This window comes from Puma concolor, chromosome D1, assembly GCF_028749965.1.
Source record: "Puma concolor isolate L17-30 chromosome D1, mPumCon1.1.hap2, whole genome shotgun sequence".
Classification (NCBI taxonomy): Eukaryota; Metazoa; Chordata; class Mammalia; order Carnivora; family Felidae; genus Puma; species Puma concolor.
The window spans coordinates 36221659-36249426 of NC_141676.1; the positions used below are offsets into that span (position 1 = coordinate 36221659).

General features: G+C 37.7%; 1 protein-coding gene across 5 annotated transcripts in view; it reads right to left on the minus strand.

The window, feature by feature from the left end:
* LUZP2 (leucine zipper protein 2) overlaps positions 1 to 26504 on the minus strand; it is a 505584-nt gene extending 479080 nt beyond the window's left edge. For 2 of the 5 annotated variants that reach the window (XM_086677798.1, XM_086677797.1), the window contains exon 1: positions 26088 to 26502. In XM_086677798.1, the coding sequence (XP_086533924.1) occupies positions 26088 to 26149 (62 nt within the window). In that variant the 5' untranslated portion in view covers positions 26150 to 26502. Of the gene's footprint in view, positions 1 to 26087 lie in introns of all 5 variants that reach the window. The other 3 variants (XM_086677799.1, XM_086677801.1, XM_086677800.1) reach the window with 3 other exon arrangements.
* Positions 26505 to 27768: the final 1264 nt, after the last annotated feature.

A 27768-nucleotide genomic window follows, 5' to 3' on the forward strand; every position in this document is an offset into this window, starting at 1 on the left:
TTGGATTCTGTATTTCCTTCTCTCTTTGCCCCTCCCCCACTCATATTCTCTCTCTCTCTCTCTCTCTCTCTCTCTCTCTCTCTCTCTCTCTCAAATAAATAAACATTTAAAAAAATTTTTTTAATTATATGTCTGCTTCCCATGGGCAGAAAACCACAAAAATCACACCAGATTTCTACAGCAGGGAGTGCTTCAAAATGATGTTCAAATGGAATCACAGATGCAAATACTCATTTCAATCATTTTTCAATTCTGCTTTCCCTTCACGGTGATAACAGTTCCATTTTCAACCACTCCTTTTGGTCATACACTAGTGAGTTTTAGAATAGATAGCAACTGTGTGTGGTTCATTTAATTCTGCTGGTAATAAGTCCATTGCATCTTGACAGCTATCTTTCTACCAGATTTCCCCTTTTGAAAGTAAAATCTCCCAAATCCTCCCATTTAAACTCTCCAAAATTAAAGAACCTAGCTGTTAGAGATTTTACGCATTGTTATGCCACTTTACAGTCACACATCTATGAAGCTTCTAAGATCAGGTAATAAATCTAGCAAACTAAGAAACGAAAGAAATCAGATAAAAGTAAAGCCTTTATAACTGCCGACACCAAGGTGCTTTTGTTCTTGTTGTTATGTTGAGTTAGTAGAGAGAAGTGAAGATATATCCCAGGTCTGTGCTGTCAACATCTTCATGTCTAAAGCTTGGCTAAAATGAAAATTTTCCTGATGATGATGCTAACAGGTGAAAAATAAGCCAAAATACATTCTTGAAAAGATGCAGTTGTTTTAATTTTTTTAGAAAGTGTATATTATATAGTAATTATATTAAAATAGTGGTACTCTACTAAAATCTGTGTGGGGGGCCAGGCCCCGGTGCCAGGCTGAGACCGGGTCGAGCAACGTTCCCTGTTGACTCAAGCCAACCCGGTGGTTCCCCCTCCCATTCCCCCACTTTCAAGGGCATACGAAAGCCTTGTCAAGGCTGAGAGAGTTCATTCCTGGAGCCTGTGGTCTGCAGGTGTTGGCAGTAATGCTACCTCCCTTTTTCTACCCCGAGTCAGATAGAAACAAACATGGGAACTGTGTTTTGCTAGCAATCTTATCAACAAGGTCTTGTGACCCATCTAGAAAATGCACAAGAAACACAGAACTAAATGTTTTGGTTGGCAGCGATTATGTGAAACCTGATTATTCTTAGAATGACCTGATCCATAGGAGTCTTATTTTATAAAAGATTGTGTACGGCAACAATAAAGCCGTCACTTGGGCCATCAGCCCAGGGGACCCTCCTGTTCCCAAACTTTCTCTTCTTTTTTTTCTTGTACTCCCCTACCCTCAGGACCCTGACCTCGGTGTTTGTCACGCCGGTCGCGACAAATATGAAAGACAACTCTGCACATAATAAATGAAATTCTACCCCACCCCCAAAACACACACAAACAGATGCAAGAAGACAACAAATTTCAGCAGATATGCAGAACTAACTCACTGAAACTGTATCCCAGATGAAGGCAAAACCTCTTTCCCAATTCACAGGCGAGTTTTATAGAGAAAAGTAATAGGCCTGTTCTTCTAACATGGCCACAATCCAATCCTAATTCTGGAAATCTCATGTTTCCTTTCTTCCATTTTGTTTCTAACAGAACTAAGCACAAAGTGTTGTAACTACACAAAATAAAACCTTGAAAGAATCTTTCATTCAAACCTTTCAAGAATCTTTTATTCAAATCTTTGTCTTTCTCCCCTAAACCTATATCCAGCTACATAGATTCTCCCAGATGGCAGACTATACTCCTCAATGATGAACAGTACTCTCCAAAACTCAAGACTCATTCCGAATAAAGTTAACAGATTGAGGAGTGATGTTAACAGTCCTTAAAATGTCTGAACAATAACTGTAGTCAAAATATAAAGCAAGACCTCAGACAAGAGGACGATAGGACTGGGATCGCAAACTAGCTTATGAAGCTATTCTCTGTTTACCAACTAGCTTTGAGTTAGGAATAAATAGCAGAAAGACTAAGAAGAGAGCAACTCAATAAATCTGCATCGAGATCTACTATCACCTTCTGATATTTCAATCACCAACTTAACAAATTCACAACTATATTAGGGACACTCAATAAATGTGCCCTTTGAAAATTTTATACAGTTTCTCTTAGATTTGTTTCAAGGAAAAGGAAGAGGCTCTACACTCCTGTTACTTGGGCTTGTGGTACTACCTTATACTTTCTTGAGGTAACATATCCCTTGCTTCTCAAACTATAATCTTCTGTCCCTGGAATACCCCCTCAATTATTCCAAACAACTAAATCTAATAACCTACTTGACTACTCAAATTCCTATTTAACTAAATTAGTTAGGGTTAGGGGAGAATGAAGCTACCTTTACCTGAGTTGATCATCAGGAGAGAGAAAATGGGAAGGAAAAAGAGAGACAGATAAAGAGAGACAGGTGTTCAAAGCCCACATTAAAATCAAATGAATTCAGATTTCTCCCTGAATATTTACAGAAAAGATAATGTACCATCACATAGCTATGTATTTTTTTATTAGGCCAGATGTAAACACAGAATGTTATAAGGGAAAACAGGTATATCATTTATTTTTTCAAAATAATCAAAAGACTTTAATGGTTATTTAATGGTTATGGCTAAACTGATAACCTAGGCTTTAGGTTCAGACATTCAACCCTGGACTTGAATTCTGGCTCCCTCATTGAACAGTTGACTAAATGAAGCAAGTTTCTTAACTTATCGGAGCCTTAGTATGCTCAGCTATATATTATACGTAATAAATTAACTCAATTAGGCAAAAATAGATTAATGAGGTAATATCTAACACATAAGTACAAATTATTTTATATTTAAAAAATACATTAATAAAATGTGATGAATTACAGGCCTTTAGTACCTCCATCTCAAAGATCTGTTTGCCTACAACAGTTCCATTTTACTTCCCAAATCAGTAGAACTTTAATAGTTAAGTAACCCACATTTCAAAACAAATGATTTTAGAAACCAAATGAAGGAAATTGTTATTTTGCCATAGAGAAATTATTTTCTCAGTGATAAAAAGGCAAGACTTCAATATAATTAAAAAGAATTCTTATACACCATAATTACTAGACACATAAAAGATTTTTCTTTCTTCAGACACAACATGAAAATAACCTTGAGCAGCAACAAAATCGGACTTCAATAAGATTAAACTCTCTTTTAATTACCTCACACCATCTTGTACACTCAACCTTCTTAAATGGGTTTTTAAGAAAGTAAATTGTAGAAATTGGCTCAAATAATTAAAGCTATGCAAACAGTATGATTGATGCCCTCAATGAAATGGTTGAGTTTTTGGAGTCACTGCTTAGATATGTACGAAAACAAATATGAAATTGAAGAAATAGGTTGAAGTTCTTACATAAAAGATGGTAGGGAGTATTCTTAACCTTTCCTAATAATTCTCTGGACAGACAACTGCCTTTATCAAATAAGACTTCATTTAAACATTTCAATTTAGAACACAGAAAACATGATTTTTAAAAACTGTATTTTGTGTTTGGAAGGATGATGTGAGAAAAATATCATATATATAGCAACAAGAACTTACCAAATGCAGAAAAAGAAAAGAAGACCATACAACTCTGGAGCAGGAATTGCAGCACACGGCTTATTCCACCTTGAGGGGTCACAGGATTTCATATTCCAGAAAACCTCACTTTCCATGGAAATAGCTTTAGGCTTTACATTCACTTCCATAACTAATGGAAGAGAAGTAGCATACAATAAGCATACAGAAGTTCCAGGTGTTTTAAATCTGTTATCCATTATGCTTCACATCCAGTCTTCGAGATTGGTTATTTGCCCTATTCAAATGAAATATCTACATATGGAATTTTCAATAGCTCATCCTAGGTCACATAACTAGTAATGTGGGAGACTGGGATTCAAACCCAAGTAGCTCAATCTGTTTCAGGTCAGTTTTCCTAAAAATGAAGCCTAAGAGGGGCGCCCTTTGGCAGTGATTTACCTGGATGAGTAAAGATTTTCAAAACTTGAAAAGAAAACATAACAGGACAAAAATGTTCCACACGGAAGTGGTTCCAGCAAGAGACTAGTTTCACCCGGTCCCTAGGAGAGCTCCGGGGCACAAACTGCACCACAGACTTACCTTGAGGCAGGTTGCATTCTGTTTTTACCTGCATGTTAGACACATGGTTGTTGACCTTGGAGTGAGAGACCAGGGTCAGCCGCTTCATGAAAGGAGAAGTTGCATATTATCCAGTGGTAGGGATGAGGCCAAATTAATATATAAGAGAGGAGAGAAAATACGTAATACTCAGGGGAAAGGGAAGGAACACTACTGGGGAGGCTAGAAATGTGAGAGGGTGTTGCTGAATGACAGGGTGAATAAAACTCAGGTTTAGGGGAAGAATCTCATTGTGCTTATGAGCATTTTTGTGGAGATAAGCATTTGTTAGCCGTTGGGAGCCAAAACAGTAATTGGTAAACAGTGGAACTCCTAGTAAAGAGAAGCTGAACCAGGCACCGAGAAGACCCTCCACAGCCTCTGAATTCCATTACACTATGTTGCTTCTTCCACATGCTACAATGTTGGATGTTGAACTGAATTAATATCCTGTCAGCTTCCCAGGACATGGACTCCTTATCTTATCTCCTCTGTTTGAGGCATTCTAATCCTATCCTTCTTTTATGGACATGGAAACTTAAACTTGAGGACTTTTTGGGCCACCCATATCCTCAGAGATCAGGATCTCCCATCTCATACAGGCAAGACTTGTACAGTTAGTATACAATTTCAATCGCTTCTCGGACTTTTGGCTAAGATCAAGTGTATACAATTTCATACAAGGCTGAAGATATCTCATGCTTATGTATGTAGTGCCTACTCACAGACAAATCTGTCTCATTTCTTTGTGAACCCAGTAAAATGTCGTAGTCATATTTGAAAACTATAAAAATGTGTTTGTATATAGTGATAATACACTGGTTATATATAAACACTTAATGTAGAATTTTCTGGGGGCTATTCAAGTTACATAAGATTCATTTATGTGACAAACTTTAATCCAGATTTCCATAACCAAAAAAGGGGATTTTTTTTTTTTTTAAGTATGGAAGATGGGCAAACTGACCGTCTATTTTCCCTTCTTACTGTTCTGCTTATAAGGCATGGTTTGAATATTCCTAGAATTTATTTTCCTGAGCAAAAACTGTTCCTGAAAATGTCCCTCTAGGTGTTGAAACCCAAAGAAAAGACACTGATTTCTCTGACATCTTCCACAGCTCTCTCCTCTCCATTCCCAGAGGTGGGTATCTTTATGCTCCTGTTTGGACATTTGATGTCCCTCCCATTCCCCAAAGGATGTCTTTCTTATGCATCTGGGCTGCCAAGCACTTAATGTTATTTCCTAGCATTCATCAGGTTCTTAGTATACATTAATTAGTAAATATTAATTACATTAGTTTGCATAACCTTCTTTGCTATTAAACCAACCAGTTGTCAAATTATTCCTCTTGCTGGTTCTCAAAAGTATCCTTTATAGCTCAGAGAAACTGAACCTCTCCAGAAGGAGGAGAGTAAATTATGGAAGATTAGCCCCTACAGCATAACCACCCACTTCTATCCTCTTACCACACACATCCTGGGCTACTGGGCACAGTATATGATTCCATAATGTACTCCAGGGCAGGGTGGGGGGTGGGGAATCTCTGGATGAATGTGCAACCCCTGTAAGAGAGGCCCTGGGTCAATTGGGTGAATTTACCAAAAAAAAAAAAAAAAAAAAAAATTATGACTGTTTTCCTGGCTTTAGTCTTTGCCCAGAAATTTGGGAACAGCAAGTAACATCTCCCAGCATCCTTCACTTGCAGGCACTCAGAGCTCAAATCAGCAGAAAAGTCTTAGTAACAATGATTATTTGCTACAACTTTTGGTCTTATTAATAGTTCATTCACTCTCCTCTTTGGGACTCCTGACCTAAAGTCATATGAAAAGTGAGCTTTTATGTTCATCTCTAATTAGCTTAAGACTGTCCTATCCAGTCCTTGGTTTTATGAACTTGGCTTGCCCTGAGCTACACATTCCAACAGGGCTGTTTTCATCTGAGGGGCTTATTCCAACAGTATTGCTTATTCCAACACCAGTAGGGAGAATTCTTTAAAAAATGCTCCCGGTAATTAGTTTCATATAATACTGCTGTGTTGTCATAATCTCATTGCCTCATCATCGAGAGAATAAAAAAAAACACCCTCAAAACCTAACCACAGAATTATGTTAATCATTTTCTCTACATAAACAGCATAAATTCAGTAGGCTCCCTATAAAGAGAATACCATATCATCCCCCACAAAATGAAATTCCTAATCATCCAGTGGGGAGTTGGGCTGGAGAGAGGCAGGGCCTGATCTTGTTATGTGCTTGTGGCCGGTACTCCCGCACGCCTCCCTCATTCTGCTGCAGCTCTGTCCAGCTACCGTCTGAGCTCCGCTGAAACGTGGAGACTACTTATAAAGCAAGCACACTTACTCTGAACTCCTTCTTCTCATGTCACTATACTTTGCTTCACTACAGATGAGGAATAAGGGACTCATCATCACCAACGACTAATCTCCCTCTTTCTGCCAGTTTGTCTTGTATGTCTTTTTTATTGCCAGGAAACAACAACAACAACAAACCAGAAATAGTGTCTGTATTCAGTGGAGAATTTCTCTTCCACCAATCCATTCTCTTCCACAAACTCAAGCTCAACACTAGTGATGCATCACAGGCATCTGTTTATAGGCACTGTAGTCACTATTTATCTTTAAAACATTCTATTTTCCAAGGGCCTGTGCACCCTCCCCTCTGCCCCCCAACCCAATGGGCTTATTATAAAACACAGCCAGAGAATCCTGATGATATTTACAAAATGTACTATGCTTGCACACATCAAAACACTAAATCAATTCCATTCCACTTGGTTTTCCACTTAGCATTCTGTCTAGCAGCTCTTATTTTCCTAGACTATCACCTTTTCATCACTTCTTTGGGATAAACACTCTGTGCATTCAGCATCTGAAAGGTTGCAGGTAGGCAAATGCTGGTGATTTCTTGAAAGAGAAAATCACACATTTCTGCCAGAATTTAGCTTTTGTTTGGTACTAATGGGATTCATCCACTGATCTTCCAGGATACAACTTACACTTCAGAGTGAGGGCGGGGTCCAAATGCTGGCCCTGCAACTTGGTGTCACCGTAAGGGATAAAGAACAGAGAAGAGCCACAGACAAAACCATATGGGTCTTGTATTACATAGGTCCTGAGTATATTAAAAAAAAGTGTACATTTTTAATTTAATGAGGCAGTCATGAAGGAGCAGGATCTAAAAGTGGCTACTGATAAATTTTTATTTTCTTAATATCTGAAAGTACTTTAAGACATAGTTGTTGGCCCCCAAACAAGTCTCATCCATTACTTTGTTTTACTTGCTATACTGATCCTAAGAAATAAAACTTAACCAATGATTGCTACAGGATTACAACTAGCCATCTTATAACTCTATAAGACTGTTTTTCATGTGTAGGTTTTTTTATTCAGATATAGTCAAATCTTTTATGAATTCAAAAGCAGGCAAACATGCTTCATTTTGGTTATTTGGTTGTTTTGCTATTTGTCAGCCAATATGATTTTCATTCTCTTAAAAGAAGTTTGTGGCATTAGCTTGTCTCCAGAAATTGAAAGAAAATCATGTTTAAAAAAACATCACCATCTATTTTATTAAGATAATAAAGAAAACCAGAGCAGAGTAAACCTATGCCAGATAGGAGAAAGCATTAGCACCAGAAAGTAAAAGACCCATTTTGACAAGCCAAGTTATATTTTTTATATACAAACTAGTGTTAAACTTAGTGGCAAGTGTTAGAAGGGAACCAAGAATTCAAAGTCACTGAAGTTTTTTTTTTTTTTTTTTAACCATTTACACTCATGTTACAGAACATTATAGACATCTGAAACAAAAGCCACCATAAATATTTGTTTATAATTTTTTTCAGGATGCTTTACAATGGTCAGGTGAGCTCAAGATTATGATAAAGTTCTCAATTTTTATGAAATACTGATGCTGGATTGCCAATAAAAACATGTATTTTTTCCCCTATGTCTTGAGTACACTATTAAACAGTTCCACCTCTTTTGGTAAGTTACTTGATTTCTAGAAGCCTAAATGTATAGATTCAGAAAAAGAAAGGGCTGGGTAGAAAGACCCACGGAGGTCTGAAATGTTATGATTCTAAGAAGGTTCTTAAGGTTTGTACTACTGATATATGGCCACCTCTCCTGTTTGCTTTCTCAGCTTGTGACTACCACCACGTCCTTCAGTGAGCCTATGGAGATATCTAGATCCTTGGTCTCTGCCTTTGTTTCCAGCACTGTCTTGGCTTCACTTCCCTCCCTACTCAGCCTAGTATCCAAGATCCATTATTTCAGTCACTGTGTTACCATAATCATGTCATCCCTATTCCAACTGGGCAAAACTGTACAGAGAAATTTCTTTAGCTTTTCTTCCTTAGGGAAGGATCTTTGCAAGGGTACAAATTTAAAAAAATGGCAGTTCCTGGTAACATAAAATCGAAACATAATTCCCTAAAAAATAATTGCATCATTTACTTAAAAATTAAAAAATTACCTAGATCGTATTATCTTTCCACCTGAGGGTGGAACACACATACAAAAAAGACAAAATTTAAGAAAAAAAACACTGAAGCAAAGCATCTACTCTTAATTATTTAGATACAGCATTTAAGCACATATTTAAGTACTTGTGATATATAAACCACAGTATAAGGCCATAAAATACATGTGAACCTTGCCTTTAACTTGGTCACCTTCAGAAAACTGGTACTTAATGCAAGATGCAACCATTTGCTGATACTATTTTATTCTTGGTAAATATATGGGAGTCACACAAAATAAGTAATTAAAAATACCCCTCTTTAAGCTGCAACTATGTCCTACTTTGGTCTCCACCTCTTAGTTTATACCCCACTGATAGAAGCTTTTATCTATAAACTAAAACAATGACTCTCATTCAGGAAATTTGCCATTTTTAAAGTAATTTCTAATGGGAGACATCTAGCTTCTATTTCAATGTAATGAAAAGAGGAAACCTTTTGCGGGTAATGGGAAGCATTTACCTAGCAGAGAATTGGAAAAGCAGTTCAAAGGAAAGACAAAGCTAATGTGAACAGAGCTTCCAATATCTATTATCCTTTTGTCACTTAGTACCAAAACCCTGATTTTTACCTGAACATACAGCCCAGGTAAAAAAGACTGCAAGTCCCAGCTTCCCTTTTAGTTGAATACAGCTATTCTATTAAATTCTCTTGGATCATGATGGCAAGGGTTTCAGCAGAACAGAGAGCTGGAAAGAGACGGGGTCCCTACTGACAGGGCCAACTTGGCCATTAGGCACAGTGGACCCAGTGCTGAGGATCCACGATATTCTTAGGGACCCACAAACATTTTAAAATGTATTTTAAAGTAAAAGCCTAAAGCGGACAGCTACATGCAAAAGAATGAAACTGAACCACTTTCTTATATCATACATAAAAATAAACTGAAAATGGATTAAACACCTAAAAGTGAGACCTGTAACCATAAAAATCTTAGAAGGGAGAACAGGCAGTCATTTCTCTGACACTGACTGTAACAACATTTTTCTAGATAATGTCTCCTGAGGCAAGGGGAATAAAAGCAAAAATAAACTATTGGGATTACATCGCAATAAAATGCTGCACAGAAAAACAATCAATAAAACTAAAAGACAACCTATGTAATAGGAGAAGGTATTTGCAAAGGACATAGGTGATAAAGGGTTAGAATCCAAAATATATAAAGACCTTGTACAACTCAACACCAGGAAACCCCTAAAAACTATGGTTAAAAATGAGAAGACATTGGGGCGCCTGGGTGGCTCAGTCGGTTAAGCGACTGACTTCAGCTCAGGTCATGATCTCACGATTTGTGAGTTCAAGCCCAACGTCGGGAACTGTGCTGACAGCTCAGAGCCTGGAGCCTGCTTCAGATTCTGTGTCTCCCTCTCTCTCCCTGCCCCTCCTCCACTCATGCTCTGTCCCTGTCTCAGAAATAAATAAACATTAAAAAAAAAATGAGAAGACATGAATAGACATTGCTCCAAAGAAGACATACAGATGACCAACGGACACATGAAAAGATGCTCAATATCACTCATCATCAGGGAAATGCAACTCTAAACCACAATGAGATATCACCTCACACCTTCCAGAGTGGCTAAAATAAAAAACTCAAGAGACAACAAGTTTTGGAGAGAATATGGAGAAAAAGGAACTCTCTTGCACTGTTGGTGGGAATGCAAACTGGTGAAACCACTATGGAAAACAGTAAGGAGGTTCCTCAAAAAGTTAAAAATAGACGTATCCTATGATCCAGTCATCACACTACTGGGTACTTACCAAAAGAATATAAAAACACTAATTTGAAAGGATATATGTATCTCTGTGTTTTTAGCAGCATTATTTACAACAGCCAAATTATGGAAGAAGCCCAAGCATTCATTGACTGATGAACAGATAAAGAAGTGGTAGACATATAAGGGATATTATTCAGCCATAAAAAAGAATGAAATCTTGCCATTTACAACAACATGGATTGAGCTAGAAAGTATAATTGTAAGCAAAATAAATCAGAGAAAGATAAATATATGATTTCACTCATATGTGGAATTTTTTTTTTAATTTTTTTTTCAACATTTATTTATTTTTGGGACAGAGAGAGACAGAGCATGAACGGGGGAGGGGCAGAGAGAGAGGGAGACACAGAATCGGAAACAGGCTCCAGGCTCTGAGCCATCAGCCCAGAGCCTGACGCGGGGCTCAAACTCACGGACCGCGAGATCGTGACCTGGCTGAAGTCGGACGCTTAACCGACTGCGCCACCCAGGCGCCCCTCATATGTGGAATTTAAGAAACAAAACAAATGAGCAAAGGAAAAGAAAGAGAGACAAACCAAGAAACAGACTCTTAACTATAGAGAACAAACTGATGGTTACGGGAAAGGAGGTGGATAGGGAGATGGGTGAAATAGGTGATAGGAATTAAAGAATACACTTACTGTGATGAATAGCACACTATATATACTCCAGTATACTGGAGTTGAAATAAAAAAAAAACTATAAAAAAATTAAAAATGAACTTTTAGATTTAAGCATATTAATATACTCATTTTTATAACAGTTACAAAACATACATATATATACATATATATACACACACATAAATTACACACAGACACACACACACACACACACACACAAACATCTATATATACACATTTATACTTGGGGGAAGGAGTTGATGAAGATAAAAGTACCTCAGGGATACCCTGTAATTTCCTACCTGTATGCATATCTTATGTAAGAGAAATAAATGTATGTTTTGTATAAGGCATTGTAATTTGCAGTTTTCTGATACATACCAAGAAACTGAATCTTAGCTCATTAAAGTGGTAAGGTTTACAGGGATGTACTCACATTGATTAATGAAAGGTACACAGATAATAGGACCAAAACCATGTATTAAAAAAAAAAAAAAATATATATATATATATATATATATATATATATATATATATATATATATACACACACACACACAAATACATATATATATCAAATACCACATATGTACCACCTTCTTTAATCCTACTAGGCTGGTCACCTTTGCTTCATCTTCCAAAAATGAAAACTGGGAGTACTCTTAGCTACCAGACTCTGTCCTTTCCCTTCCTAGCCAACAGGCATGTTATAGACTGTATGTCTGGGTTCTCCCAAAATTCATATACTGAAACCCTAACCCTTACTGAGATGGAATCAGGAGAGGTAATTAGTTTACAAGGGTGGAGCCCTCATGATGAGATTAGTGCCCTTATAAAAAGAAATGCCCACAAACCTATGGTCAACTAATCTTTGACAAAGCAGGAAAAGAACATCCAATGGAATAAAGACAGTCTCTTCAGCCAATGGTATTGGGAAAACTAGACAGCGACATGCAGAATAATGAACCTGGACCACTTTCTTATACCATACATAAAAATAAACTCAAAATGGATGAAAGGCCTAAACGTAGGATAGGAAGCCATCAAAATCCTAGAGGAGAGGGGCGCCTGGGTGGCTCAGTCGTTTGAGCATCCAACTTCAGCTCAGGTCATGATCTTACAGCTTGTGAGTTCGAGCCCTGTGTCAGGCTCTGTGCTGACAGCTCAGAGCCTGGAGCCTGCCTCAGATTATGTGTCTCCCTCTCTGTCTCTGCTCCTCCCCTGCTTGTGCTTTGTCTCTCTCTCTCTCAAAATAAATAAACATTAAAAAAAAAATCCCAGAGGAGAAAGCAGGCAAAAACCTCTTTGACCTCGGCCACAGCAACTTACTACTCAACACACCTCCGAAAGCAAGGGAAACAAAAGCAAAAATGAACTCTTGGGACCTCATCAAGATAAAAAGCTTCTGCACAGCGGAGAAACACAACCTGCAAAACTAAAACGCAACCGACGGAATGGGAGAAGATATTTGCAAATGACCTATCAGTTAAAGGGTTGATATCCAAAATCTATGAAGAACTTATCAAACTCAGCACCAAATAAATAAATAAATAAATAAATAAATAAATAAATAAAATAGTCCAGTGAAGAAATGGGCAAAAGACATGAATAGACACTTTTCCAAAGAAGACATTCAGATGGCTAACACACATGAAAAAATGCTCAACATCACTCATCATCAGGGAAATACAAATTAAAACCACAATGAGATACCACCTCACACCAGTTTGAATGGCTAAAATTAATAACTCAGGTAACAACAGATGTTGGTAAAGATGCAGAGAAAGAGGAACTCTCTTGCACTGTTGGTGGGAATGCAAACTGGTGCAGCCACTCTAGAAAACAGCATGGAGATTCCTCAAAAAGTTAAAAATAGAACTACCCTATGACTCAGCAATTGCACTACTAGGTATATATTCAAGGGATACAGGTATGCTGTTTCAAAGAGGCACATGCACCCCATGTTTATAGCAGTGCTATCAACAATAGCTAAAGTATGGAAAGAGCCCAAATGTCCATCGATGGATGAATGGTTAAAGAAGATGTAGTATATGCCATTTGCAACAACATGGATAGAAGTAGAGGGTATTTTGCAAAGCAAAGTCAGTCAGTCAGAGAAAGACAAATATCATATGACTTCACTCGTATGAGGAATTTAAGATATAAAACAGATGAACAGAAGGGAAGGGAAGCAAAAAGAATATAAAAACAGGGAGGGGGACAAAATGTAAGACTCTTAAATACAGAGAACTGAGGCTTGCTGTAGAGGCTGTGGGTGGGGGATGGGCTAAATGGGTAAAGGGCATTAAAGAAGACACTTTTTGGGATAAGCACTGGGTATTATACATAGCAGACGAATCACTGGAATCTACTCCTGAAAAACATTATTGTACTACATGCTAATTAACTTGGATGTAAATTAAAAATAAATAAGTGAATACTTTTAGAATAATAAATAAATAAGAAGCACCACGTGTGTCCTCTCGCCGTGCTCTCCATCCCGTAGGGATACAACCCATGTGACCAGAAAGCAGGTTCTCACCAGATGCTGGCTCTGCTGCTGCAAAAGTAGTACCAAAGCCACAGGTCTGGGCCTCTTACTGTCACTAGTAATGGTCTCCTCATTTTCATAAAAAGGGGTTGTTACTAATCGCTACACAGGGTGATGTGAAAATGTATGAGCATGTATGAAAGTTAAAATTTAAATAGTATAAATGTGTCAGGTAGATCTTCTTCACAGGATGCCTACTCCCCTTCAAGTCGATCCTTGAGAATCCTTTTAATAGGGCACTTGAATAAAAAGAGTATATAGGGGAAATGGGTACATTCTCCAACTTTCAGGTCTATTCTCAAGGAGAAAAGTGGATATATAGGAATTACTACAATGATGAATGGAACTAAGCTAACATCAGTGTGCTCCCAATTCCTATTTTTAAGAATATGTTTTCATAAAACTTTAAAATACCTATGTTTTATAATTAAAATTATATGTAATATGTACTATATTATAAAGCATGTTATACATATGCATATATACAGGTACATACATACCTAGACTTATATATACATACATGTATCTGTTAATGATTTTGATATGAAATCAAGTCATTTTTTTCAGGTATCAATTTTGAGATGTGTCAGTCTATAAAGAGGTTGAATCTACAACAGAGATATGCTTGTGTTGTACTTTATACTTCACAGTGCCATCTTCTGACTACCCATGGAAGTGTAGTTCCAGTGAAACATCACACTTAAACTCGTAAGGAAAATCTGACTTATCAGGTCAGCCTTCAAGACAGACAACGTTCAAATGATGAGACTGTTGCTTTCTCACAGCTTTAAAACAAAAGGGGATACTATTTATGAGATGGGGATACTGTGAGGGTTTGCATACAAACAGGGCACTGAATCCTGTAGCTCAGGTATCCATGTGTATAACACAAGTCCCCTTTTTGCGTTAGGTTCTCAACAGCATTGTTTCTGAGATACTTCCCAAAGCCTGACACCACGAAATTTCAGGGTTAAAACTCTTTTTGTCTGAGAATCCAGACCTTAAAGCTTAAGCCTTTTAAATCACAGGTTCAAATTCCACTTCTACCTTTTAGTAACTTTAAAGGTATTAACTTCTCTAATCCTTAATGCTCTCATCTACCAAATACCTTCATGAGGTATGGAAAAGCATTAAGTAAAGTTACCCTAGAGAACTGTGTAGCACAATTCTCACACGTAAACAACCTTTAACCACTGTTATAAATGTTAAAAATAAAATTATGAGTCTGAGCAGTTGAGATAGCTACCTGGGATCACACAGGTGGAAGGTGCTGCAATTAGGTCAGTCTGATTCCCACCAGCTCCACAGTGAAAATTCAAGCGCCATCTGGAGCCAGGCAATAGAACATTGTAGTTCAATGGTTTTGACTTTGGAAAACAACACCCACAAGCAAAGGCAACATCACACAAATATTATTATTTTCTTTCACGATGAAAGCAAAATACACCATACATTATTTTAGTTAGAACTTTAGTTGTGAGCTTAGAGGATACCTCAGAGCATGCTACATTTTTCTTTCCTTTTCTCACTATATAAATCAGAAGCCACACATGAGAGGGATGCAAGCCGACACTGGCTTATTCCAGTGCTTTACATCACACGCTAGGAGGCGCTGTAGCATAGTAATTAAGAGCATGGGCTCTAGTGCTATTTGTCCTTTGAATTCAGAATCCACTTATGGGCTTATAACCTTGGGCAGGTAACCTAACCCCTAGGTGCCTTAGTTTCCACATATATAAACTGAAGGCAACATCAGGAACCACCTCACAAATTTATTATGAGGCTTAACTTGGTTTAAGGTTTTCTGTGATTGTGAGCTATTACGTATTATACCATCTTTTGATTCCTTTGTTATTCCAGAACTGAAACTGTAGAGTGGAAAAGAACTGCCACAATATGGCTAGCATAGCTGTACATTCTGCTTAATCCAGAAATGTACATATGTGTACATGTACATGTACATTTAATGTAGCATGTGTGTGTGTGGGGGGGGGGGTTCAAAACCTTTTTTGTCAGGCTGAATATTACTTCTACTTCATCTGAAAAACTCTAATTTCCTGCACCAAGTAAAAAAACAGTAAGGATTTGCACAGCCTTATATGTAGGTCCTGGTTTTCAGTGCATCTTTGTCATAGAACTTGAAAAGATCAACACAGGACGACAGGAGATACAGTTAAAGCTTCATTCTTTTCAGAGTTTCTAAGATTTTACCTCACTCTCCAGGACATTCTAAATAGAGTGTATTCCTTGATAAATCCATGTAATACAGTTTTATATCATTTAGTTTGACTATTTTCTCAGCTCTTTTCAGCCCTTTGCATTTTTTTTTTAATGAGGCAGAGAATCATTTTCATGTAACTTGACTGATACCAAGATATTCACTTATTTATATACATGTAGGGGTGCCTGGGTGGCTTAGATGGTTAAGTGTCAGACTTCAGCTCAGGTATTGATCTCGCGGTTTGTGGCTTCGAGCCCCACATCGGGCTCTGTGCTAACAGCGCAGAGCCTGGAGCCTGCTTTGGATTCCGCGTCTGCCTCTCTCTCTGCCCCTCCCCCTGCTCACACTCTGTCTCTTTCTCTCAAAAATGAATAAACATAAAAAAGTTTAAATTTATATCCATGTAAAAATAGGCAGGTTTTTTGTGTTTTGTTTTTTGGTTTTTGGCAAAGTATCACCATATTTCCATCACCCTGATTTCAGCTGCAATGTGCACACGGCGTTACTGCTGAAGATGGCAAGGTGTTCGAGACTCTATAGTTCTCAAATAGTGGAGCAGCGCTTTCCAAGCTCTCAAGTACATGGGAAGCATCTGAGGTCCAGGTTAAAACGAAAATTCCTTGGCCCCCTCCTCCTTTCCTTAGGGGATCTAATCTAGTATGTCTAGGCAGTGACCAGGAAGGTGCCTTTTTACAAGCATCCCAGGGTACTCTAATTTAGGTACACTAAGGGGTATACTTTGAGAAACACTGATCTGAAGACGTTTTTATTATTTTAGAGACAGAGTACAGGAACTCTGGGGAGTTAGAACTCCCCAGAACTTGGGGAGGGTTAGAGGGGGTAAGGGAGAGAGCAAGAGCAAGAGAGAATCTTCAGGAGGCTCCACATTCAGCACTGAACCCAAGAGTGGAGCTTGATCCCACCAACCTGGAATGATGACCCAAGCAGAAATCAAGAGTCAGATGTTCAACTGACTGGGCCACTAAGGTGCCTGAAGACATGTTTTCTACATGGGAATAGGAATGTTAGCTGGCAAACTTCTGTGTTTATTATAAAGGCTTCGATTTGACTGGTCTTCAAACTAATGAATTTCTTGGGCTGATTTAAGAATTGATTTCTTAATATCAGATCATTTGTATCTTTTAATTTTTAATATATTCTAATTGAGGTATATCTGGTACATGACATATCAGTTTCAGGTGTAATTTTAAGAATATTTTTAATGTAGCCTGCCCTACTTCATGAAAACAGTTATTTGTCAAAATGGTTTAGTTTGGCATTCTTATTTGTATATCACATATTATTTTTCTTCATTGTGTATTTATACAGAAATTGAATTCTATGGCAGTGCTATAAATTCATTCATAAAGCAATTCTCAGAATGAAAGGGTTAGAATCTAACCACTTTCTAGCTGGGAGAATGTAGGTTAATCATTTAATGTGTCTAAAACTCAGCCTCCCTCCTGATAAAGGTATATAAGTAAAATCAGTTGCAAGGAAGGGTTAAGTAACAAAGTAAGCACCTAGAACACTGCCAGGGAATTAATTAGTTATTGGCTGAAACTGTAACTTACATGTTGTATAAAATTACCAATTGAAATAAAGACACATACTACTACAAAAAAGATTTGATGCTTTTCAATATTTTTCTAAATTGTAGTGTCAGAAAAAGTGTGCCCCCATTTTCATATGAACTTATCTGTAGAATGAGCTCACATTTCACTTTGTGGCATCTGAAGGGAAAAGCTACATGCTCTCAACAATATAAAGCTTCCTCAACCATATTTGCTTCTTGCCAACACGTCACTTCAATTTCTCATGCATTGTCTTTTCTTTTACAATTCAGAATCTTTTCTTTTTTTTTTTTTTTTGCCCCCTTCCCTGCCCAATGCTAATGGCTTAGTTTACTGCAAAGACAACCAATGAATGACTGTAAGCATTAGAGAAGAGCATTTAAAAAACAGTAACGAACAAAAACAATGAAAACAGGAAGGCTTACATGATAGAGGACTTTCTTGTTCACTCCTACCATCTTTGTCCACGCATACCACATTCAGAGTCTTAGTATGCTAAGTTTCTTGTTTCCCTTTTCCATTCCAGCCCCTTCACCATTCCGCAGAGGTCAGGAGCAACCTTACCCCATGTGAGAACACTGAATTATTAGAATCCAGAGCCCTCAATTTGTCAAAAAGGCTTGTTGCTGTTATGTTGTCCTAGTTTAAGATAGAACTCTTTGGTTCCATCATCCTCAGGTAAATTTGAAACATGAACTTCCTTTAAAGGCATTAATATATTATGGTAATATAATTTAATAACTGTATTTAATGTTTAACTATTAGCAACATAATTTGGAGCTTTCAGACCCCAAATAGAAGCTAGGACAGGTCATACTGGTTTTCCTTTTTTTCTTGAGGATGTTACAGGTGTTTAAATCAGTGTTGCTAACTGAGATTGGTTATAGGACAATCCAGAATTGGCTTTTACTTTGGCCTCAAATCATCCTCATGAACTCCTAAGGAAAATACAGTTTCCATTCAGTTTTATCATCTGTGATAAGGGAAGATGGGGTTGAACTCTAAAATCTCTTCACCAATACCTCTGTCTTGCACACACCAGCATCAGGTGTGTATTTATTAGGGATCCCTCTTTCTGAAATGAAAGTACACTCTGGTATGGTAAAATTGCTCTAATCCCCTTCAGTCAGATAAGACTGAAAATATATTGAATTTCTCTGTTCTAGACACTATTCTTTATACACATTATCTTATTAAATACTCTTAAATCAGAGGAGCATTATTATCACCTTTTTTACTGATAGGAAAATATGGCTAAGAGTTGTTAATTGACATTACGTCAAGTAGCTAGTGGGGCTATTCCAAAGTCTGTTTGAGTTCACATTCTTTGGATTTAACCCATACGACAGGGCAAATACTTCTTGTAAACCTTGCTCACTAAGTGCTTCTGCTCAGAGTATTTTGAATATTAGTTGGAAGGACAGGAAATTAGAAACCCTAATAATCCTCTGGAGAATAGGCTGGAGGAAGTCACATCTTCTATAAGGATAGGAGATGAAGGCTGGTCCAGAATCTGCAATAGCTCCTAGCAATACCTTAGCTCAGATGCAAGGACAATTTTGGAGGGCAGCAAGTCATTTCATGTTCTTGTTCCATTTTTCCCCCAAGGATTAATCACTGGGCTCAATTCCTCCCTGCCTACCCCGAGCAAAATCTTAGGAAATAAATGTTTTTCATGTTTTGGCTATACAAATCAATTCATTTAAGGAATTTATTTTGAATTTTGATAAAATAATTAAATGTCGGTTGCTTGAGGTGTCCAATATAAAATCAACATGCTAATTTGTACTCTCTATCGATACTAATAGCTAACATGTCTTAGGATCTCTTAAAGACTACAGAACACAGCTATATAGCTATATGCACTGAAATAGCACTTAAGTGCATTTTCTTTAATCCTAAATGCCCTAAATGACAGACAGTATTATTCTCCATTTTATAGATGAGAAATTAAAGTCTGAATGGTTAAGAAACCTATCCAAAGACAAATATGTATGTCTGACCCTAAAAATGCTATATAAGTTGCTCACTGGCTATGATGAAAATGTACAGACAGGTAACACCAGATGGAGTGTTAAATCTCACCATAATTTCCATGCGAACATATCTGGGAACTATTCATTGTAGGATAGTTGAGTATGTTTCCCATTGAACAATACCACAGAGTTACAGCATAGGTTTGATAGGTAAGGAATATAAAAGCAAATGCCTAGCTAGGAACTACGTTTATTGGAACTAGATTCAATGAAAAGATCCCAAAGACATCAACAATATCACCTTCACAATAGAACGGAAAAATCAACAGGAACTATTAGAGGTGTATTGCTTGAGAAGTAAACTGTGTACCAAGGTGAGAACTCATTAATGACTACTCTGGGTTTTGAAAATGACCTGGATCTCTTTTTAAGCCATCTCATTCTTCAAAAAACAACTGAATATAGGCAAACAAACAACTCCCCATTGCTGTAATTTCCTTTGACTAAAGCCTGTTGTTCTACCATGAGTATACGTGCTCAGAGAATTTGTTTTAGAGTAACTTCACAATAACTACAATAGTTCTAGATAATATTGTAGGGACCAACCATACAAATATAGCTTGATTACTGGGTATTGGGGTAAATGTTGGATCCTTGTTCTGGTTTCCTTCTACAGCCTTAGAGGAGTCTGTCACTTTGGACCTCAGTTTTCTCATCTCTAAAGTGAAGGGCTTTAGAATAGAACACAACCTTATATTCACAGTATGTTTCCCAATAACAAACTCTTTAAAGTACACTCAAAGAGATTAAAACACTCGAAAGCAACACCAAACAAGTCAGACATAATTGCAATGCAATCACTACCTATGGTATAATGACGCCTCCCAGTGTTTATGAAAGCATTCTCAGAGCACACTGTTTACTTGGTTGACCTTCAGATTGCATCTGAATGTGATAGTTTAGATTTTTTGTTTCCTATAATTATGAAGCAAAGTTCGTAGACATCCCAGTAAACGTGTGTCCTTTCTTTGATGCAGATTTAACAATAATCTATGCCTTATTATCTCCCCACAGCAGCAAATCATACCCTTTTCCAGGATTCACTAGATTAATAGACATCACACATTCACAAACACACAATAATCTATGGCAAAAAAAATTTTTTTTCATTTAGTGGTCAGAATTTCTTGGCAAAACTATGAAAACGTTATGATGAAATACGTGCAAACTAGTTGAAACTAGATGGTCTCTAAAGTCATTTTCAAAAAGCTTAGGGAATAACTCATGTGATGACTCTTAAGACATAGTTGTGTTTCTTCTGTATCACTGGTTTTCAAATTGTTCTCAGTAGAAAAAAAATCTGTTATATATTTAGAAAAATTAAGAGAAGAAACTGTATTTCATAGATTGTCAACAGATTATGAAATCAATTGAAAAGTAGAAAATAAAGTTGTTTAACCTTTTACATCAATCCTTCTTATTGAGTTTCAAAGCGTCTTTTTACTGATGTTCATGGCTTTGATTTGATATGATGGATGTGCTATATATACAACTAAATTTTAAACAGATATACAAGTAGCTAAATATGTACTTTTGTGCTAAAACATATTCTATACGATAAATTATAAACTATAGTTTTTCACGGTGTTTGCCAAAGTGCGCTGCACCATCCAGGCACTTTGCCACCAAAACACTTTTGAAAGAAGCAGCCTAGTAACGAGGCAATCCTCATTGCTTCTACTACTGCTTCTCTATTCTTTGCCAATATTTTCCTACTTTTAAATGAGGACTGTGACTCTTGTTCATATTCTGCCATTCAATTGACTTGTATCCAAGTTTTCATTTATTTTGATATGTCCTGATCAATCATAGATACAAAAAGTTTGTGAAAATAATTAAAACATAGTATTACCTACACAGCCTAGTCCCTGTTGATCACTTACTCTGTTCTAAGAAATATTGGCCAATTTTTCTAAATAAACTCATTCAGTCCTTACTGCTCAGGTAGTTTCTATAAGTAGTCCTATTTTCTACATGAGATAACTAGATAGAGAGGTAAGAAATTCACCTAACATCACACAGTTAGCAAGTGCTGCAGGATACTCAAGTTTTAAAATTAAAATATATTACTTCCCTCACTGTCTTCAAAGTGGAAGTTACTTCTGATACTCCTCCACTATCATTATTCACTCTCTTCTCTATTTGTATCTAGAACTTCAAAATGCTTGTTGTTATTTATCCAATTTGGTCTTACCCGTAACAATTTCTGTGCATGACTGGGTTAGGAGGACACGCATCTGGAACTAAATATCTTATTGTCCTGATGCCGTATGCAATGACTGGCACACTGCAGACACACTTTTAATGTGTGATAATGAAAACATCAAAGACATCTGAAGGTTATGAAGTTCAAATGGACTTGTTTGCTTTTCCAGAGAAGAAAACTCAGTATTAAATATGTTGAATCAGGTTAAATGATTTAGCCCTATTCATTAAAGGGATTTCCTGTAGAAGTCAGTCAAAACAGGCTTGTGAGCACCCATACCACACACTTGAGAAAACACAGTATTGTTAGCACATACCCCTCAGTGGTTTCAATGATTTTTGCTTCCTGGTAGGTAGGTCATATTCCTTCTTTTGAATCACATGGAGTTTGGTCTGGGACAATTGTGGTCATATCATAAATGTTGGAGGGGTCACTTTTTAGTCATGAGGGAAATAAATTTAATCCATAAAGAAATCCCCTAATAAGTAATTTTAAAAATTGCTATTGGAAATAGGCAACTAGGGTCCAGAATTAAAATCTGAAAAGTCAGAAACATTTGCTTATTAATACTGTCTTAGCCTAGAAAAGACCTGTCTCCAATTCGATTACACAGAAGTGTGTAATTCTTATCACAAAGGAATGTACGTAGGGTCACATAAAGGTATGTGTGGCAAGACTCACTCTGTGTAGGCCTTTGGAGAATAAACCCACATTATCTCATATCAACTTGGGGGAGGTTCAAGGAAGACTGCAAAACTTTATTTGCTTAAGTTGTTTGTTGTTTTTTTTAAGCTGCTTATTGTGTTTTAATTGTGATTCTAAGTCTTCGTCCTATACATCAACTTGATTCTGAGGTTAGATTTAGGTACAGAGCAAATAAGAGCCTGGAGCATCTTCAATATACAGTATCATCTAAAAATAGATTCCAGAGTAAACATGTGGTGTGACTGCTGATCAGAGGGCCCAGGAGAGACCTCTAAGGTGACTCCTATTGTGAGGACTATAAGCGACCATCTGCTTAAAGTTCTTGCTTGATGGAAAACCACCAGAAGTCAGTAGACCTTCACTTCTCCCCTGCCATGTTTCTCTCCCCATTAAGTCATTTAAAACTCAATAAACCAAAGGCATCAAGAGTAGAATCACAGCATAAAGGAACAGAGGTTCAGCAGACTAAAGCACAAGCCTTCCCCAGCACTCCATGGGTCCCTTTTCACCAAGAACTTCTAAAGATTTTTTTCACCCTACTCTTCAATACCTATACTACCTCTTTCTGAAGTGAATTGCTGGATGCCTTGGAATAGCAATTTAATACTTCTACAGAATGAAGCTATTTAAAAAGTACAGTCATTCTACTCTAAAGCTATTAAACCAATATATGTTTGCTTTCTTTGACCACATTTATTTGTGCACAGGTTAAATGGGTTTCTGCATTAGCTTCATTATTCATAACATTAACTTGCTGTTTTGCATTTACATGAACTTTATAAACAGGAGAGACAATGTACAGAAAATTAAATGGCTCTTTTTAACTCTATGGGGCTTACCAGTGAAACAGAGGACAATTCTTGGTTGTTGTTCATGGCGAACATTTAACTTTTTTTCAGGACAAATAAAGTAACTCACTTTACTTGAGGGGCATCAGTGTTATTCACTATGGTGAAAATTATGGCATTTTGAGGCTTTAGCATCTAAAGTTGTTATAAAGATGGAAAGATGAAGAGCAAACAAAAACAGCTATCCAAAAATTCCTATTTAAAAGGTGAAATCGTTTTAGGGTTTTCATCCTTGTGGAGAGAAACTATTATATAATAATGATCTTTCCCTACTTGCAGCATGTGTTCTGCTGAACACATCCCTTTACTATAAAACAACTGAACTTTAGGCCTCTTGGAAATATAATAGTATGGTATTAAAGAGCTTTGCCCAGAGAAAGAGATGTTGAAACAAATACATAGGTTTCTTTTGCATGAAGAGCCACAGATCCACATTCGTCACACTTTGAAAAGATTTGACAATAAAAGTGATAACATCCAAAGGCTATATAAGAATATCTAGCAACTGCCATCCTGTGCTAATGCTTTCAACATAACCTAAGCATGTGAAATGCCACTTGCTTCACATACAAGACCACTGACTAAGAAACTAACAAGTCTTTGGCTAGAAAGCCCACTGCTCCAGGTGCTCATGGCTGAGCTACAATTTTTCTCAGCAGGACAATAAACTCACCTCCACTAATGCAACTGTTCTTACAAACCTGTTTAGTTTAGGTTCTAACCTGCACGTTAACCATTGCCTACAAGAACCCTTAAATATTACAAAGAGAATGGCCTTCTGATAGAAACCACTAAAACATAATCTCTTCTTGCAAAATGACATATTGATAGTACCATATTCACTGTCAAATCTGCTGTCACAAAGTAATCTGAATATCCAATAAAATAAATTTCTACACAACAATCACAACAACACAGGCCACTGGTTATAAAAAGTTTCACTTTTTTTAAGCCCAGCTTGCTCTTTCTGTTGAGTTTGCAGGAAGGAATTTTAATTTCTGTTGTAATTTTAATTTTAATTTCTGTTGTAATAAATGTTGATTATTTTAAAATTTTATTCTAATAAAAATTAACCATTCCATCAAAAGAAAGATAATGGCTCTTTGCATTATGTAACCAACACTAAAACTTCAGAAGCTAGAGACTATACAGCTTCCTGACTCACTTAAATTATGGCATCCTTAAAAAGCAAATGTACTTTTGGAACACTAGGGGTTTTCAATGTCTTTAAAAATCATTGTGGGCAGGGTTTCTATTGTTTAAATATTTATTATTTTATGCATATGATGACAGGCATCTAGTTGAGTGTCCAACTTTGAGAATTTCCCTTTTCTAGAAATTGCAATTATTAAACTACAACACAAGAGTTCAGTGTAAGTGGCAAGACGCTTAAAAAAATAACTGATGTACAATTTGCACTGAGTCATTTAAAGCTAACCACAAATATTAAAATGGGTTCTGTAATTGGAGCAAGTTACTGTAATTCTGGGAAGCAAAGTGACTTTAAAACCATCTGCATTTTGTGTACTGAAGTGACAAACAACCTTTAGAGAAAAGAAAAAATATATATATATATACACACACCTCATATTCTATTTTATTGTGGGAAAGTCACCTGGCTTTGTCTGCAAGGAAAGACTAAGTTCATCAGTGATTAAGGCTAAATCAAACAGTCTTCATTCTAAAAGGAAAGTCTGGTTACAAGAACCTGAAAGAGGATGTGTAAATTAGAAATGGAATCCAGAATCTTACTGCCTCATTTTTATAGATAATGAATTTTTTTCATTCTTAATTTCAGAATTTGATATTACCCTGTTTCCCTTCTTCATTTTCCATCAGATGAACAATCAGATAATGTTTCCATTCACATAGATTTGAAACGAAGCTCTTGCTGTGAGGGTTATTTTATTTTCTAGTAGCCAAGGGAAAGAGGTTGCTGCCAATATGATGTTAAGAGCATACAGAATAAAGGCTCAGTCCCGGGCAATGAAACAGACCACCTTTGTGCTTCTCTTGAGGAAGAAGAATGCAAGCCCATCACCAACTTTGGGACTTGATCAACAGTGGGGAGTCACAAAACTCTTTTCAACCATTGCATTTTAAACCTCCACTAAAAATAGCTTCTCTGTGCTGGGGCTTAAAGTCCCATCAGTGGCCAGTGATGAAGTACAGTACTTAATTGTTTCTGACTAGGGTCTCTGCATCAGCACACTGAGAGTGCCTTCTAACTTTTAATCGCCTTGTGTGTTCTCTAATTAGACCTGTTCACAGGACAGCCACATGAAAATGCCTACCACTAAGCTTCCTCTCAAGACCTTAAAACAGGCCATTTCATGAGTCCAGGAACTTTTGTACAAGGTTTACTATCTTCCAGGATTATTCTCCTACCTTAAAATCAGACACACTTGAAGGAGGTAAGTACGCTTTGTGGCTATTAAGTCAGCTCTAATATAAATACACTGCCTGGTGACAATTTCCTCCTTGTCTCTCCATTTCCTTAATTTTGGTATTACTGCCTGTTATCTGTTTGCTCCTACTAGGCTGGAGGGAAACATATTTTCTTTGAAAGGGAAAGCTCTTGGTTCCCTTGCCGGTAAGAACACAGACTTTCTCTAAGGACTAGGATAACTAGAAAAGGGCTCTATTCTCCCGGAAGGATCTGAAGCCCGAACCACAGAGATATCCTTTAACTTAGGCGGGAGGTGCAAAGAGCTGAAGTGCCTGTCCTTGGCCCTGACAGGTGACCTGCGGTAGAACCAACTTACCCCTACCCACAGCGCCCGTTGGCTCAGGTCACTCACGCTCCTGGACTCACCTGGTGCTGAGGACCAGCGCTGGCAGGAGAGGCAGCAAGTAGTGCGCTGGGCTGAATTTCATGCTGTCGCCTGCCGGGGTCCTCCTTCCCTCGCTGCCTTTGCTCTCCCTCCTCCTCCGGGTCCTGTCGCTCCTTGGTGCCCGGCTCTGTCCCCGGCAGCGCTGAGCCCTCTCCAGCAGCGGATGGAAGGAAACGGACAAACGGACGGACGCCTCGTGAAGGCAGGCACTGAGAGAGCAGGGAGTATCTTCGGCAGTGATGTCACCAGCGAGGCGAGCCCTGCCCGGGATTGTTCGGCACGCGGCTGCTCCCGAGCCTGGAGGGCGCGTTGTCACTCGCGCTGGAGGCGGCGCGGGGAGAGGGAGGGGTTCCCAGCGATGGCCCGGCGCTCGGGTCTACGGGCTGCGCTTCCCGCTCCCCGGACTGCACACCCTCCTGGGGTTGACCATTTATTCCCCTTCCCCTGAGGACGGGGAAAGGGAGGGAGGGGAAGGGCGGAGCAGGGGTGGGGGGCGAGGAGAGAAATCTAACCTTCCAGTAATTGAATCTGAGTACTCAGCAGGATGTGAGACAGAATTCACTGGGAAAGACCATCACGCTCAGACTCGCAAGCAGGTGTCCCTCACCTGATTACACAGTGTTTGGAAAAACGTGGCTCTGAAGAGTGTTTAAAATATTCTAATTAGAATTGCATAATGATTAGCCTGATGCAGACTGAAGAGAAGCAGAAGTGAGCAGTGTCCAGAAACGCACCCTGAGCCCATAATGTCACTGCCAGCTTCTTTGGCCGCAAACGTGGATATAAATATAAAGAGGTTTCGGGACAGTTAGGACGTCTGCTGCTTCTGGTTTTGAAGATTTCTGACCTTCCTCCAATTTCAATCTGTCCCCTTGTACCAGCAGCTGACAGTGGGGTTGGAGTTGGTGGCCCAAATTCACTCACCTGAAGGGGTCCTTTCCTTCAGGTGAGGACACATAACTAATATTCATCAAAATGCTAACAGTAATTAACTCAAAGTGGCGGTATCAGAAGACAGAAGACTCTGTCATTTTTTAAATATATTTTCATATTTTCTATAATAAACATCTGATATTAAGCTTTATTTTGGAAAATGAGAAAAATTTTAGAAACTAATACAAAATAATATTTCTGTAAAAGCAATTCTGAAAAAAAAAAACAGCCAACTTCAACTGAGATGCTCACTCTAGGGTCCTTAAAACATGGTTTATTTTTGATATTCCAACAGTATTTCTTGGTTGAATGTTTATAAGTACTTCTTTATACACCAACACATTTGATCTTCACCAGAGACATCCTCGAGAAATATAAATTAATATTGTCCCTATTATAGAAATGAGGTAACTGAAGACCAGTAAGATCTAGGCTGGATTTTTTTTTTTTCTTTTTAACAAAGAATTTCATTGTCTTAAATCTTAAGCAAACCCTACTGTTGCCTGGAACATTACACCTAGTACAAGTAGTCCAGTGATCAACACAAAGCTGATGTTCAGTAAAGGCTAGAGTGCACCAAAGACCCCATGGGGCAAAGGTCAGGTGGTCAACTGCAATTCCTATCCAGAGCGTTCAGCTCGCATTCCATTTTTTCAGGGGCAAGACACTTAGAGTAAAATTTAGATGAAGCATCCCCTTAATCTAATTTTTGAAACATGATTTGTAGGA